We start from the raw sequence: 14,110 nt of genomic DNA, 5'->3' as shown, positions 1-14,110 counted from the left end.
TACAAGATAGAGTTGGACAGGAAGGCAGTGGAACCTCTCCATGGGATCTCTCTACCGCTAACTCTATACTGTACACTCAGAAGTGAGTTCCTTGGACTACAGTGGGGTTCACTCCTTTGCAAGTGTGCTTAAGATTGTAACCTAAGTGATCTGTGAATAAGAAAAAAGATATATTAACTTCCTTTTTTTAATAAATATTTTATTAAATTTTCAAAGTACATAATAAAAAAGAAGAAAGTGAAAAATATAACCAACCATTCAATAAAGCTTTTCTTATATAACTAACTGGACTTCCTCGCATCTCCTTACCCTGCATTATTTATAATCAGAATATCAGCAAATTATTACCTTATTTCATACCTTATTTTATACTTTCCACATATTATACTTCTAAATTTAAAGTAATTTTTATCATTTACTCATACCTTAAAATTAAACAAAATATTGCCTTAAATTTTGACCTTTTCTTACTTATAACTTAATTTTCTATTTTACAAAGCCTATTTGCTGGAGCTGGTGTTTTCTAAATCGTGCAACTTATAATATTTTTGTAGATAATCTTTAAACTTCTTCCAGTCCTCTTCCATTGTTTCTTCTCCCAAGTCTCGGATTCTGCCAGTCATTTCAGCCAATTCCATATAGTCTATCAATTGCGTCTGCCACTCTTCCAGTGTGGGCAAGTCTTGTGTCTTCCTATTAACTTCCTTTCTAAGGAAAGAAGCAGGACATTTTCCTGAAAGTATTGCTGCACAGAAAGGAGTAAATGTAACCCATTCTCCAGCAGAGCAACCTTCCCTGACATGTTGCCCATCATCTGTTTTAAACTACAACTTCTATCAGCCCTAGCCAGCATGATGGAAGCTGCGGTCCAAAATATATTGAGGGCACCAAGTCAGGGAAGGCTGCAGGATTGCTATAGAAGAATGTCAGACTTGCAGAATACTTTCGCCTAATAATTAATTACACCCCTGATTGTAGATTTGATTCGGGGGGGGGGGGCGGAATGTGGCTATACCTGCACCTGTTCCTGGGCTTTTACAAAGCAAGGCATGATCTGAAAGGTTAGGGCTGGACTTCTTTATTGCTGGTCCTCATAAAAGAATGCAGTGAATTGGAAGTAATGGAGAACTTACTAGTATAAGCTCACTAGAATGATGCCATCTTCTGGCCAGTTCCAGTTAATGTGAAAGAAATGCCGGGGGGGGGGGGACTATCTATGGCTGAGACAAACAATTTCAGGTGACCTTTACTGATATGAAATGGATTTGGGGTTTGTGGGCGTGAAAGATTTAATGGAAGGGCCCTTGCTAGCTTTTTTCTGCTGCCTGCTTGGGGTTCTGGTGGTGGCAACAATCCTAGTCTCCACCGCTGATGGGCATTTTCCCCCTTTGCCTACAAGATGCCACAATTAGGGCAGGAACTGTTGGCCTCACTCTGATTTGACTTCATCCCAATACTATCTGGACCCAATTTGAATGAGGGCAATGCTTTCTGGCCTCACTCTGTGACTTGTGAGTATGATACAAAATCGTGCCCAGCAGCTGAAGGAATGTCAGGGCTGCTGGTGCTGGTAAGCAGAGCAAACATAATACCCACTTGCAGAGTCTACTAGAAATCATTAAAATGGGGCATCACCTTTCACAGGTCTTGAACAGGGTGCTGAAGTTGTGAGGCAACAGTACAGCTTAACCTAATATCTCCTTTGAGATGCATAGCTTTTTACTGCTCTGCAAGTGCATTAGACTTGGTATGTAGTACAGAGATTGTAGCTATTTTAGATTCCTAACATGTGTGAGCAAGACCCAAGGGCTGTGTTATTTGCCACTAATATACTGTATTTTAGGTTTGAAAGGATAAGGCTTCTGATCATCAGGGATAAAAAAATTATGAAATTACTCTCCCGGGAACTGCTGTGATAAGAAGGAACCAAATGGTTTTCTTTTTTTTTTTTTTTTTTATAATAATTTTTATTAATTTTCCACAAATAAAATAAAGAACAGTGTAACACAATATAACTTCATACTCATCGGTTCATAGCCTTTTTTCTTTGACTTCCCCATACCTCCCCATCCCTGCATCCTTGTTTAAAAATTCTTTAGCAACCCTTAAGTCCATTGTCTTAGTTCCTTTTCGTAAATATTTCTTAAGTTTTTTTTTTTTGTTTACTGCTGCAATTCTTTACTTCTTACCCCCTGACATCTTAACATTCCTCAATTTTACAGTTATTTTTAAGATATATTTTGAAATTCTTCCAGTCCTCTTCCACTGTCTCTTTCCCCTGGTCCCGGATTCTGCCCGTCATCTCAGCCAGTCCCATAAAGTCAATCACCTTTGTTTGCCATTCTTCCAGAGTAGGTAGTTCTTGCGTCTTCCAATACTTTGCCAGTAGAATTCTTGCTGCTGTAGTGGCATACATAAAGAAAGTCCTATCCTTCCTTAACACCACTTGGCCCACCATACCCAAGAGGAAAGCCTCTGGTTTCTTAGGAAAAGTCCACTTAAGGACCTTCTTAATTTCATTATAGATCATTTCCCAGAAAGCTTTAACCTTTGGGCAGGTCCACCAAAGGTGGTAGAAAGTGCCTTCAGTCTCATTACATTTCCAACACTTATTATTAGGCAAATGATAAATTTTTGCTAGCTTGACTGGGGTCATGTACCACCGGTAGATCATTTTCATAATATTTTCTTTTAAAGCATTACATGCAGTAAATTTAATACCGGTGGTCCATAACTGTTCCCAGTCAGCAAACATAATATCATGACCTATATCTTGTGCCCATTTAATCATAGCAGATTTCACCGTTTCATCCTGTGTATTCCATTTTAACAGCAAGTTATACATTCTTGATAAATTCTTAGTATTGGGTTCCAACAGTTCTGTTTCTAATTTTGACTTCTCTTTCTGAAATCCTATTTTCCTGTCCTGTTTAAACGTCTCATTTATCTAATAGTAATGCAACCAATCTCGAACCTTAGGTTTTAGTTTCTCATAACTCTGAAGTTTCACCCTTTCCCCATCATAATCTATGATCTCATGATATTTTGGCCATTTAGAATCCATATTAAGCTTTTTTACTTCCCTAGCTTCCATTGGTGACACCCACCTAGGGGTTTTACTTTCCAACAAGTCTTTGTATCTAATCCAAACGTTATACAATGCTTTCCTTACAATATGGTTTTTAAAACTTTTATACACCTTTACCTTGTCATACCATAAATATGCATGCCAACCAAAACTATTGTCGTACCCTTCCAGATCCAAAATGTCAGTATTCTCAAGAAGTAGCCAGTGTTTCAACCAGCAGAAAGCTGCTGATTCATAATAAAGTCTTAAGTCCGGCAGGGCAAACCCCCCTCTATCCTTTGCATCAGTTAAAATCTTAAATTTAATTCTGGGCTTTTTGCCCTGCCAGACAAATTTTGATATGTCTTTCTGCCACTTCTTGAAACAGTCCATCTTGTCCACAATCTGCAACGTCTGGAATAAAAACAGCATTCTAGGCAATACATTCATCTTAATGGTAGCAATTCGGCCTAACAAGGAAAGTTTCAGCCTTGACCATATTTCCAAATCCTTTTTAACTTCTGACCAACATTTTTCATAATTATCCTTAAATAAATTCACATTCTTGGATGTTAAGTTTACCCCCAGGTATTTTACCCTTTTTGTAATTTCCAAACCTGTTTCATTCTGAAAACTCTGTCTTTCTTCCATTGTTAAATTTTTTTCCAACACTTTCGTTTTTTGTCTGTTCAATTTAAAACCTGCTACTCGACCAAATGTTTCAATTAATTCTAATACTCTTTTAGTACTAGTGTCTGGCTGTTGCAAAGTCAATACTAGGTCATCTGCAAATGCTCTTAATTTATAATGTCTAACTCCGACCTGAACTCCTTTAACCAACTGGTCCTTTCTAATCATGTTTAACAAAACCTCCAGGACCGATATAAAAAGCAAAGGGGATATTGGGCAGCCCTGTCGTGTACCTTTTTCTATAGGTATTTCTTCTGTTACCACGTTATTTACAATTAATTTGGCCTTTTGTTGAGAGTATATTGCACCTATACCGTTTTCAAAACCTTGTCCTACCCCCATCCCTTGGAGATTCTTTTTCATAAAAGTCCAACAAATGTTGTCAAAGGCTTTCTCCGCGTCCACAAAAATCAAAACTGCTTTCCTATTAATGTCAACGTCCAGCAGCTCCAAAATGTCTATAATGTTCCTCACATTGTCTGACATATGTCTACCTGGGAGAAAGCCTGTTTGGTCCTTATGAATCTCATCTGCCAACACTCTTTTCAATCTTTTTGCCAAAATGTCTGCAAAAATTTTGTAATCCACATTGAGTAAAGATATAGGGCGGTAGTTTTTAACTTGGTTCTTCTCAGTCTCTGTTTTCGGTATAAGTGAGATGAAAGCCTCTTTCCACGATTCAGGTGCCTTTTTCCCCTTTAAAATTTCATTGCAAACTTCCTTCAATGGTTGTATCAGCCATTCTTTCAGCATTTTGTAGTATTTGGCCGTCAGGCCATCTGGTCCTGGTGATTTTCCCAATTTCATATTTTGAATGGCACCCTCTATTTCTTGTTCTGTTATTTCCTCGTTTAAGATCCTTTTACTTTGTTCTGAGATTTTTGGTAAACCGTATTTTCTAATGAATTCTTCTATTTCTTGCTCGTTGGTTGGCCCTTGTGCGTACAATTTCTTAAAAAAGCTTTGAAAACAATTGTTGATCTCGTTGGGTTTGTGGATAATCTTTCCATCCATTTCTAAACTTGTTACCGTGTTCATTTTCTGCCTTTTTTTCAATTGCCATGACAGAAGTTTCCCACATTTATCCGCTGATTCAAAAGTTTTTTGTCTCATTTGCTTTATCTTCCATTCTATTTGTTGGTTCATAAGTTCCATGTATTGCATCTGATGAAACTTTATTTCTCTCAAAATCTCATGAGACTTTGGTTTGGACCTCAACTTCTTCTCTCCTTCTTTTATTTTTTCTAAAAATTTTTCCTTCTTTTCATTTTGTTGCTTCCTCTTAATTGAATTTTGTTGAATTAGGAAACCTCGCATCACGGCTTTGCTTGCGTCCCAGATTATTCTTTTTTCCACATCTGTTTTCCTGTTGATCTCAAAATAATCTTTTAATGTTTTAAGGGCCTTCTTATGGATCTCTTCATCCTTAAATAGGGTGTCATTCATTCTCCATCTAAAGGAACCAGTTGTTGTTAGTTTCATCTCCATCTTGACCGCATTGTGGTCGGAGCACGTTTTTGGGCAGATTTCTACTTTTTTTGTTCTTGACGCCAGACTACTAGAAATCCAAATTTGGTCTATTCTTGTCCATGTCATTTTTGCTTCAGAGAAGAAGGTTCCCTCTCTCTCTAGAGGATTCTTTATTCTCCAAATATCAATCAAGTCCATAGTTTCAGTCATTTCGAAAAAGATCTTTGGTAGTCTCCCTTCTTTTGAAATCACTTGTCTCTGTGCTTTATCCATGTTTGTTGAGACAACTCCATTCATGTCTCCCATCATTAGGATTTTATAGTCTAAAAAGTCAACTAATGTCTCATGCAACTTCCTAAAGAATTCGGCCTTCCCTTCATTTGGGGCATAAACTCCCACAATTAATATCTTTTCTCCTTGAATTTGTATTTCAATTGCCAGGTATCTTCCTTGTTCATCTTTAAATATTAATTTTGGAGCCAACTTTTCCTTTGCATAGATCACCACACCTCTTTTCTTTACTTTGTCTGATGAGATGAATTCTTGACCGAGTCTCTTATTTATTAATAATTTCCTGTGTATCCTGGCAATATGGGTTTCTTGCAAACATATTATGTCTAATTGTTCTTTCTTCAAAATGTGAAAAACCTGTCTTCTTTTCCGAGGAAGGTTCAAACCATTACAGTTCCAACTAAGGAGTTGCAGAGACATTTTGTATTTAGGTAGCTGTTCCTCCAACTGCTCCAAGCTTCTGCTCTTCCTCCGATGGTGGTAGTGAAAGTCCAAATGACAAATTTGCTATATCGGGTGGTTCCCTCTCCTCCACGGTTCCTTTCTGCAAATCCTCCAGATACTTCTCTAGAAATAGTTCTTTGTCCTGAATTGTTTTTATTTTAATCTTCCTTCCATTGAAGTTAAAGGACAATCCTTGTGGAAATTCCCATCTGAATGGTATGGTATTTTTCTTCAGCAGGTCTACTAAACTCTTGTAATATGTTCTCACCTCTAAAATGTATTTAGGAATGTCCTTAAAAATCTGTATCTGACAATTTTGGATCACCAGTGCCTTTTGGTAATGCAAATTCAGTATTCTATCTCTTTCTTCTTTTGATCTCAATGTAATTAAGCAATCCCTTGGTTTTTTGTCCTGCCTTCTACCCAGTCGAAAGGCTGAAATTATCTCAAGTTCCTCATCTTCCTGGTTTTCAACACAGGCTTGGATTGATTTCCAAAGTATTTTAGCTCTATCGTGATTTGTGAACACAACCAGTATGCTAAGTGGCAAGGATCTCCTTTATCAATGTCTTGAAATATGCAATGTTTATAGTGTTGAACTGAGAAATGTGTAGTGTCATGCCATAGAGGCAAGGACTAGTGCACCAAGCTACGCATGGTTCAGAGACATTTATCCTGCAAATTGGTCCACTAGATGATCATTGACAAGGTGCAGAAAATACTAGCTTAAAGGCCTCTGTCAGCCATACAATCCTGCCTATATGCTAATATCTGTTTCAGGAGGCCCTTCTCAAAAGCCCACCATTACATTAGGCTAAGCTGTTGGTGTGACCTTCTTGGTGGTGGCCCCAGAGCTATGGAATCCCTTCCCATTGACTTGTGCACATCTGTACAGGCATTTAGGCTTTCCTCTTCAGTGTTGCCTTTAACTGAGATTCTTATTAACAGGGTTTTACACAGCAGCTACTTAAAAGTATACCGTATGCTTGGTAATTGAGACTCCTGCATACTGCCCTGCTCTTGCATGCTGAAGCCTGAAAAAAGTGATAAAACATATTTTAAATAAACAAACAGCAGGCATCCAATGCTTAACTGAACCTGGAACCACTAACTGATTCAAACCTACACTCTGGCTTAGGGCTCTGATTTTGCCCTCACAGGAACTGCAAAACCAGATGCAGATTCCTCAGTAAATTGCACTTTGTTTACATTTGAATCATTTGTTGCTTCGAATTGCAGAATGCACAAAAGCTATGTATTTCTTACAAAAGAGACACAAAACTTTTGATTCCTGAGTATGCCAAATATTAGAAACTATCCAATATACATGTCAAGAGTACATGTGGAGATGCAGGTGGTGCTGTGGTCTAAACTATTGTGCTTCTTGGGCTTCCTGATCAGAAGGTTGGCGGTTCGATCCCCATGACACGGTGAGCTCCCGTTTCTCTGTCCCAGCTCCTGCCAACCTAGCAGTTCGAAAGCACACCAATGCAAGTAGATAAATAGGTACCGCTGCAGCGGGAAGGTAAATGGTGTTTCCGTGCACTCTGGTTTCCGTCACGGTGTTCCATTGCTCCAGAAGCGGTTTAGTCATGCTGGCCACATGACCCAGAAAGCTGTCTGTGACCAAATGCTGGCTCCCTCAGTCTGAAAGCGAGATGGGTGCCGCAACCCCATATTCGCCTTTGACTGGACTTAACCGCCCAGTGGTCCTTTACCTTTACCTAACATGCGGAGCACTTGTGCATGGGTGGTCCAGCCTTGTATTGAGAGAGAGACTGCACAATGCACCTTCTAGCACAATATTTCTGTCCCACATTGTAAGAGGGAGATTAAATGCTTTGTTGTAATAGGTACTTCTAAAGGCTTATTCTTCTTCCTCTTCTTTTTAAAGACTTGTGGCCCTTTGTGGGCACAACAGTGTGGGAGCCAGTACTATGCAACAGGGATCTGCTCTGAGTTCGGCCCAAGTTTCCAGATCATGAGAAGTTTCTCCCCTGCTGTGCAAAGTAAGTACTTAAGTATGATTCAGTAAGCAATTTCATTTGCTTTAAATACGAGACAAGAGACTATGCTGCTAAAATAACTGGCTCAGACTTTTTCTATCCCCTTCTTTTGCAGAATGTTCTTCTGCCATAGATGTGGTGGTGGTATGTGATGAGTCAAACAGCATTCATCCCTGGCATGCTGTATCGGATTTCTTGAAAAAGTTTGTTCAAGGTTTAGATATAGGTCCCACAAAAACTCAGGTGCGTAGAATTGGGGCACAGGGGGTAGGGTCAGCAGAACTGAAGCGCCATGCCTTATTGGGGGGTGGTGTCTTTCCTGTTACTGCAAAGCCACCATTGGATACAGCCCATTATGTATGAGTTGGCAATGTAAAGCTTCATTTTTTAATGTTAGGCGTGGGGGACATGTGTCCCGCTCCCGCTCCCCAGATTCTGCTGAATTTAGAACTTCCATCTTCCCTGGCCATTGGCAATGCTGGCTGGAGCTGATGGGAACTGGAGCTTATAGATGTATTGCACTGGTTTATTTAGTTAGTACTATAACACTTTTTCCTCTTAATTTTATCTGAAATTTTAGGTAGGCTTGATTCAGTATGGTGTTGACCCAAGAGTAGTGTTCAACCTGAGTACTTACCAAGATAAAGGAGATGTTGTACGAGCAATGTCAGAAACCTTTCAGAATGGAGGGGTCCAAACTAATACATTCCGCGCAATTGAATATGCCAGGTAAAGCACACCGAATAGCAGCTGACGCTCAGCTAAACAGAGATCCTCTTTTTAATTTAAAACAGAACAACTCTATCACTGACAAAAAATATATCTGTATGTGAGGGTAAATTAAAACAATGTTTGAATACAACTTTGAATGCTAATGCACTTGATATCAGCTAAGGATTTTGTAGTGATGCTGAAAGCATGTGTAAAAAGCAGTATTTGTATATAGTAAATCACACATGCTGTTCATTACAGACGTAACGCTTTCTCAAAAGAAGCTGGTGGGCGGCCAACAGCCTCTAAAGTCATGGTTGTTGTGACAGATGGTGAATCACATGATGGCTCGAATATGCAAGAAGTGATAACTAAATGTAATGAGGACAACATCACTAGGTTTGGCATAGCAGTAAGTAAGGCTTTCATTATTGCGACTGTAACTTTAGCCCTTGCTATCTTTAATGCATGGATTACAAGGGGACTAAAATAATTGTGACAATGAGTCTAGAATGTAGCTCCTCTGTGAGGAATATACATAAGGGATAGGGAGCGGTGGCGGGGAATTGTTTGAGTTACATTTTCATGCAAACCTGCCTAGTTCACACTTCCCAAACCAATAAACAAGATGGACTACAGCTATCCATCAGATTTTGAACTTCTCCAAATTTTGGGATGCAGTTCTCCAACCCAAAATGTGCAAAAAGATGCATATATCAGTGAAACTATTGTACAAAATTGCATTATATTAGAAGAACTTGCTTGTAAACGTGAGGGAGTTATGGTACATCCATATATGTACATATTAGGAGAAATGTGCATGAAAATGCTTTTGAATTTTCATGCAGACTTTTAAACCAAAACTTTGCAAATTGGTGCGGAAATGGAGTGAACTGTACTTAAGCTTGGGAAAATGGGAAGCACGGAGAAACTGAAACTGAAATGTATTTTCATCCCCAATATGCATTTGTCAAGTTCATAGCTCTATAGATGCTGCATTCTTCATACAGAAGTCTTCAGTGTGGTCTTCTATATCCATTTCAGTCAAAAGAGATGCTTTGTGTATTCATCTCCACACAGTTATCTGCTTGTGTGACCCACCTAATTGTATGACCCTAGCAGAGAAATACACGGTGCCGAGACAGAAGTAGTAACAGGAGAAAACAGTAAGAAAAGTGTGATTTCCTTTAGCAAGTCACTTGCCCTCCAAATGCATGTACCCTCCACCCAACATGCTCACCACTGGGTTAGCATGTGGTGACTGGGTAGACAGCCCTTTTCACTTGATCTGCTATGCCCAGTAGAGGTTGTGTAAAGGGACAAAATGGAGGCAAAAATGTTCTGTAACAAATATGTAATACAGATGTATCTGAATGCTTCTTATTAAAATTCACATGATCATTCTTCCCCCACCCCCTTCAAGGTATTAGGATACTTAATTAGACAAGACATGGATACTAGAAATTTAATCAAAGAAATCAAAGGAATTGCCAGTGTTCCCACATCAAAATATTTCTTTAATGTGTCATCTGAGGCGGCACTTTTAGAAGAAGCAGGAACGTTGGGAGAGCGAATTTTCAGCATAGAAGGTACTAAAATAAAGCGTTTCCCTTTCTACTAATCAATCCTATCCAGGGCTAGCTAACCTGTTACTTGCCAGATGTTGCTGCATTACAAACCCCCCATCACTCTTGACTTTTTACCATGTTGGCTGGTTTTGACAAGGGTTGGAATCCAACAACATCGGGGGGGGGGGCACAGGTTTCCCACCTACTGAAATCAGTTTGTCACAAAATTTATTTGTAACTGTGGTGATAGACATATGAGTAAACATCATTTTTCCATCCACCAGGTACTGATCAAGGTGATTTATTCCAGATGGAAATGTCACAAGTGGGATTCAGTGCTTCATACTTGCAGCAAAAGGTAATGAACAGCTTGTAAACCAACACTGCATTTAACTTACATTGCCAACAATACTACATTTTTTTACTTGAAGAAGAAACTATTAGAATGGTAGAGAATCACAAAACGATAGAAATGTATAAGTAGAAACTTGCAAACTACTTGTGTTGAGGATGTGTCACTGCCTCTTGTGTCATTGAAAATCATTCACTGAAAATACCTGAGTATATTTTAATTCCCGTTTGCCTGTTTTGCTTTCTCTTAAGGAAGTTCTGATGCTGGGTGCTGTGGGGGCCTATGAGTGGACTGGTACGGTGGTGCAGGAGACAGCAAAACAAGCTGCTATATTTCCCAAGGAAGCATTTGAAAAAGTTTTGCAAGACAGAAATCATACCTCCTATTTAGGTGAGGGTGGTGGTTCAAAGGGCAGAGTGAAATATTTCTCAAATGTTCTTGGGTACTCTTTATCACATTCCTGATTTAGAACTGTGGAAAGCCAATTAAAGATTTATCATTCCAGAGCATTTTCTTTTCTTTTAGATACTTGAACTTGAGAAATGTTGCCAGAAGTTTCAAGCATTTGCTCTCTTTAAATGAACAGTAATTTGTCTTTTATCTAATTTATTGGTTAATAAAATACAGTTTTCTAAAAACCAATATGGGTGTTAGGAACTTGTTTTGACTCTTATCTACATGCCTTTTGAAGGGGAGAGCCTGCAGACTCATGGGGGTCCTTGAATATTCATGTGGTTTACAAGTACAAAATCTTACAAGGCAGTCACTTCAGAATTATATTGGCAAGTGATGGAGAATTCTTTCTCCTGATTTCTATGATTAAATATTCTAATGGGAAAAACATTATGGACTTCAGAGCTATTTTTTTGAGATGTTACTGAGCCCTATATGCATCCATAAGCTTGCTAAAACTGTAAAGAGTTCTCAGACCAAGACTCTGGACAAGAAATAATCAAAATAGAAATAGCTGAGGCAAAAGCTATAAAATGGATTATGTGGCAGCTAAGTAAGGGCTGTGTCTGGTGGATAACTTTGCGCTAGCAGAAAGCACTTCCACTCACAAAAAGCAGGACTCCCAATTCTTGCCAATCCCTCTTACTGATTGCAGCCCCCTCCCCAAGCCAAGTCCTGTACTGTTCCAGAGGATTTCAAACAGCCAGAAACAGCTTTTCAGTGGGTGCAATGGGCTGCAGGGAGTAGGAAATATTGTCAAAATTGGGTACTTAATGTTCCTAAAGCCCAGAATCTGGGACAGAAAAAGACCCATAAAATCATGGGGTAGTAAATTGTGTATTTGTCAAACTAGAAATAAAGTGGCACTCCACTTCCTGGTCCATTCAGGACAAGAACGGAGGTCCCCCAGTGTCTCACCTGAGGGCTATGGAGTCTTCACATGTGTGTTAATAGTGCCACTGTGCATGTGTGTCTTGACATGGGTCTTTCTGAATGCAGCTGTGTTCCACATGACAGAGAACATGAAGCTGTATGTAGGGGGAACATAACACCCCTTGCTCCATCTGTTTCAGAGCCTGGCATTTAATGTGAATGGTCCCAGATCATCACTTGTCCTAAAATATATGTATCAGAGTGGTTAGGTCAGCCAGCAGTGCTCGCTGTGAAGTTTTTTTTTTTTTCAGCAAAGGTTGTAGCTAATCAGAACCTCCTTTCTGTAGCTGGACCAGAAGTCATAAGGGCCTTGGCATGCAGCAACCGAAATAGAATCTACATTTCACTTTTAGAATACTTTTCATGCTCGGTTGCCTTTTTGAACAACTGCACCACTGTTAATTGATAACGATAACTATGACTTTGCTTTTCAGGTTATTCTGTTGCTGTTCTTTCAGCGGAAGACACTGTCTATTTTGTTGCTGGTGCTCCACGGTCCACCTACACAGGCAGAGTGGTGGTTTATGAGATCGATGTCCACGGCAATGTAACTATTGTTCATTCTCAAAGAGGAGAGCAGGCAAGTGCAGAAGCTGGCATTGAGTTTTCTTGTTTGTGTTATATATGTATAAATGTCACAGGCACCACCTGCCGCAAGTAGGGTTTAAAACTGACATCAACCATTTACATCAACCATTTGAACTGGAATACAAAAAAGGGAGGTGTGAGGAAGTCATGAGAATAAGTAAATGAATTCTAAGATATAGAAAGAGGGAATTATTTTTAACTATTTTTATCTTATTTGTAATCTTTTGTTGTATTTTTCTTTCTTTTTTTCTTTTTTCATCTTTTTTATATACTTATGTATTTCTGAAATTTTGAATAAATATTACTTAAAAAAAATTAAAAAAAATAAAACTGATATTTACTTGCATTGCGAGTTTGCTTTTCCAAAGTTGTGTATCTTGTCTGCACAAATCCGACTACAATGTATGGCTGTAACTGGCACTGACATGCGCCGCCTGATAAGAAATGTTCTGTCATTTCAGATTGGTTCCTACTTTGGTAGTGTACTATGTTCCGTGGACGTTAATGGAGATTCAGTAACAGATGTGCTCTTGGTTGGCGCACCAATGTTCATGAATGAGTTAAAAAAAGAAGAAGGGAGAGTCTATATGTTTTCAGTCAGAAAGGTACATAAAATATATTGGGATGCCAAGAGAGTAGCTCAAAGCTCTGATGTTTTCCTAAATACTTGGTCTATGGATAATCCAGAAATTCCAATTGGCTCTCGCCCATCCAAAGCATGGATACCTTTCAAAATGTTTGAAATTCTACTAATTGATCATTTTGATGGGCAAGGGAGAATGGGGAGATAAAATCCACTCCTTGTTACCCCTTGCAAATAGCTGATAAGTGGTGTTCGTTTTTTTAAAAAAATAAATTAATTTCAAGCTGTCTGCACATCTTTGAACACAGTATCCTTCAACCCACTAAGGATGACTTTCATTTAAACAGTCCCCTTAGTTGGATCAATTAGCCTGATAGAATGACTGCGCTATTTTACGCAGACAGCAATAATTACTGATAATATTGAGAAGTATGCAGAAGCTACTTACCTTAGCAATAATTCCTGAGATGCTTAATGGAAAGTTTTTGTTACTTGTGTCTGCTTTTAGGACTTCCTATATAGTTTGGCACAACAAAAATAGACAAGGGAATAAGATATTCCACATCTGATTTTTTCTATTTTGTAAGAACTAGGAAATTCAATTTCTCTTTCAAAGAATTGCATTCAGGTTCAAGAATATTTGTCTAGTGTGTTTCATAAAACTCTAATGCAAGACCCCCCCCCACTCTTTCTCTGCCCTTTTCTCAAAGGGCATTTTGGGCAAACAAGAACTTCTCGAAGGGCCTCAAGGGACTGAAAACGCTCGGTATGGATCTGCTATTGCTGTTGCTTCAGATATCGATTTGGATGGTTTCAATGATGTGATAGTTGGAGCGCTACTAGAAAACCAGAATGCTGGTGCTATCTACATTTACAATGGTAAACAGAGGACAATACACACTAAATATTCCCAGGTAAATTACTTTTTTTTTACAGAATGCTATAAATTAGGTC

The 14,110-nt window shown here is 38.8% G+C and overlaps 1 protein-coding gene across 1 annotated transcript in view; it reads left to right on the top strand.

Annotated features, from left to right (window-relative positions):
* Window positions 1–14,110, top strand: part of ITGA2 (integrin subunit alpha 2) — a 66,150-nt gene that overhangs the window by 29,539 nt on the left and 22,501 nt on the right. Inside the window, exons 5-14 of the mRNA XM_079994693.1 lie at window positions 7,857–7,971; window positions 8,084–8,211; window positions 8,549–8,697; window positions 8,941–9,091; window positions 10,103–10,268; window positions 10,532–10,605; window positions 10,851–10,989; window positions 12,420–12,565; window positions 13,035–13,178; window positions 13,867–14,070. Of these exons, the coding sequence (XP_079850819.1) occupies window positions 7,857–7,971; window positions 8,084–8,211; window positions 8,549–8,697; window positions 8,941–9,091; window positions 10,103–10,268; window positions 10,532–10,605; window positions 10,851–10,989; window positions 12,420–12,565; window positions 13,035–13,178; window positions 13,867–14,070 (1,416 nt within the window). The remainder of the gene's footprint in view (window positions 1–7,856; window positions 7,972–8,083; window positions 8,212–8,548; window positions 8,698–8,940; window positions 9,092–10,102; window positions 10,269–10,531; window positions 10,606–10,850; window positions 10,990–12,419; window positions 12,566–13,034; window positions 13,179–13,866; window positions 14,071–14,110) is intronic.

Source organism: Podarcis cretensis (genome assembly GCF_951804945.1).
Source record: "Podarcis cretensis genome assembly, chromosome: 11".
Taxonomy (NCBI): domain Eukaryota; kingdom Metazoa; phylum Chordata; class Lepidosauria; order Squamata; family Lacertidae; genus Podarcis; species Podarcis cretensis.
The sequence above is the reverse complement of the archived record's forward strand: the minus strand, read 5'-3'. Positions and strand labels throughout refer to the sequence as shown.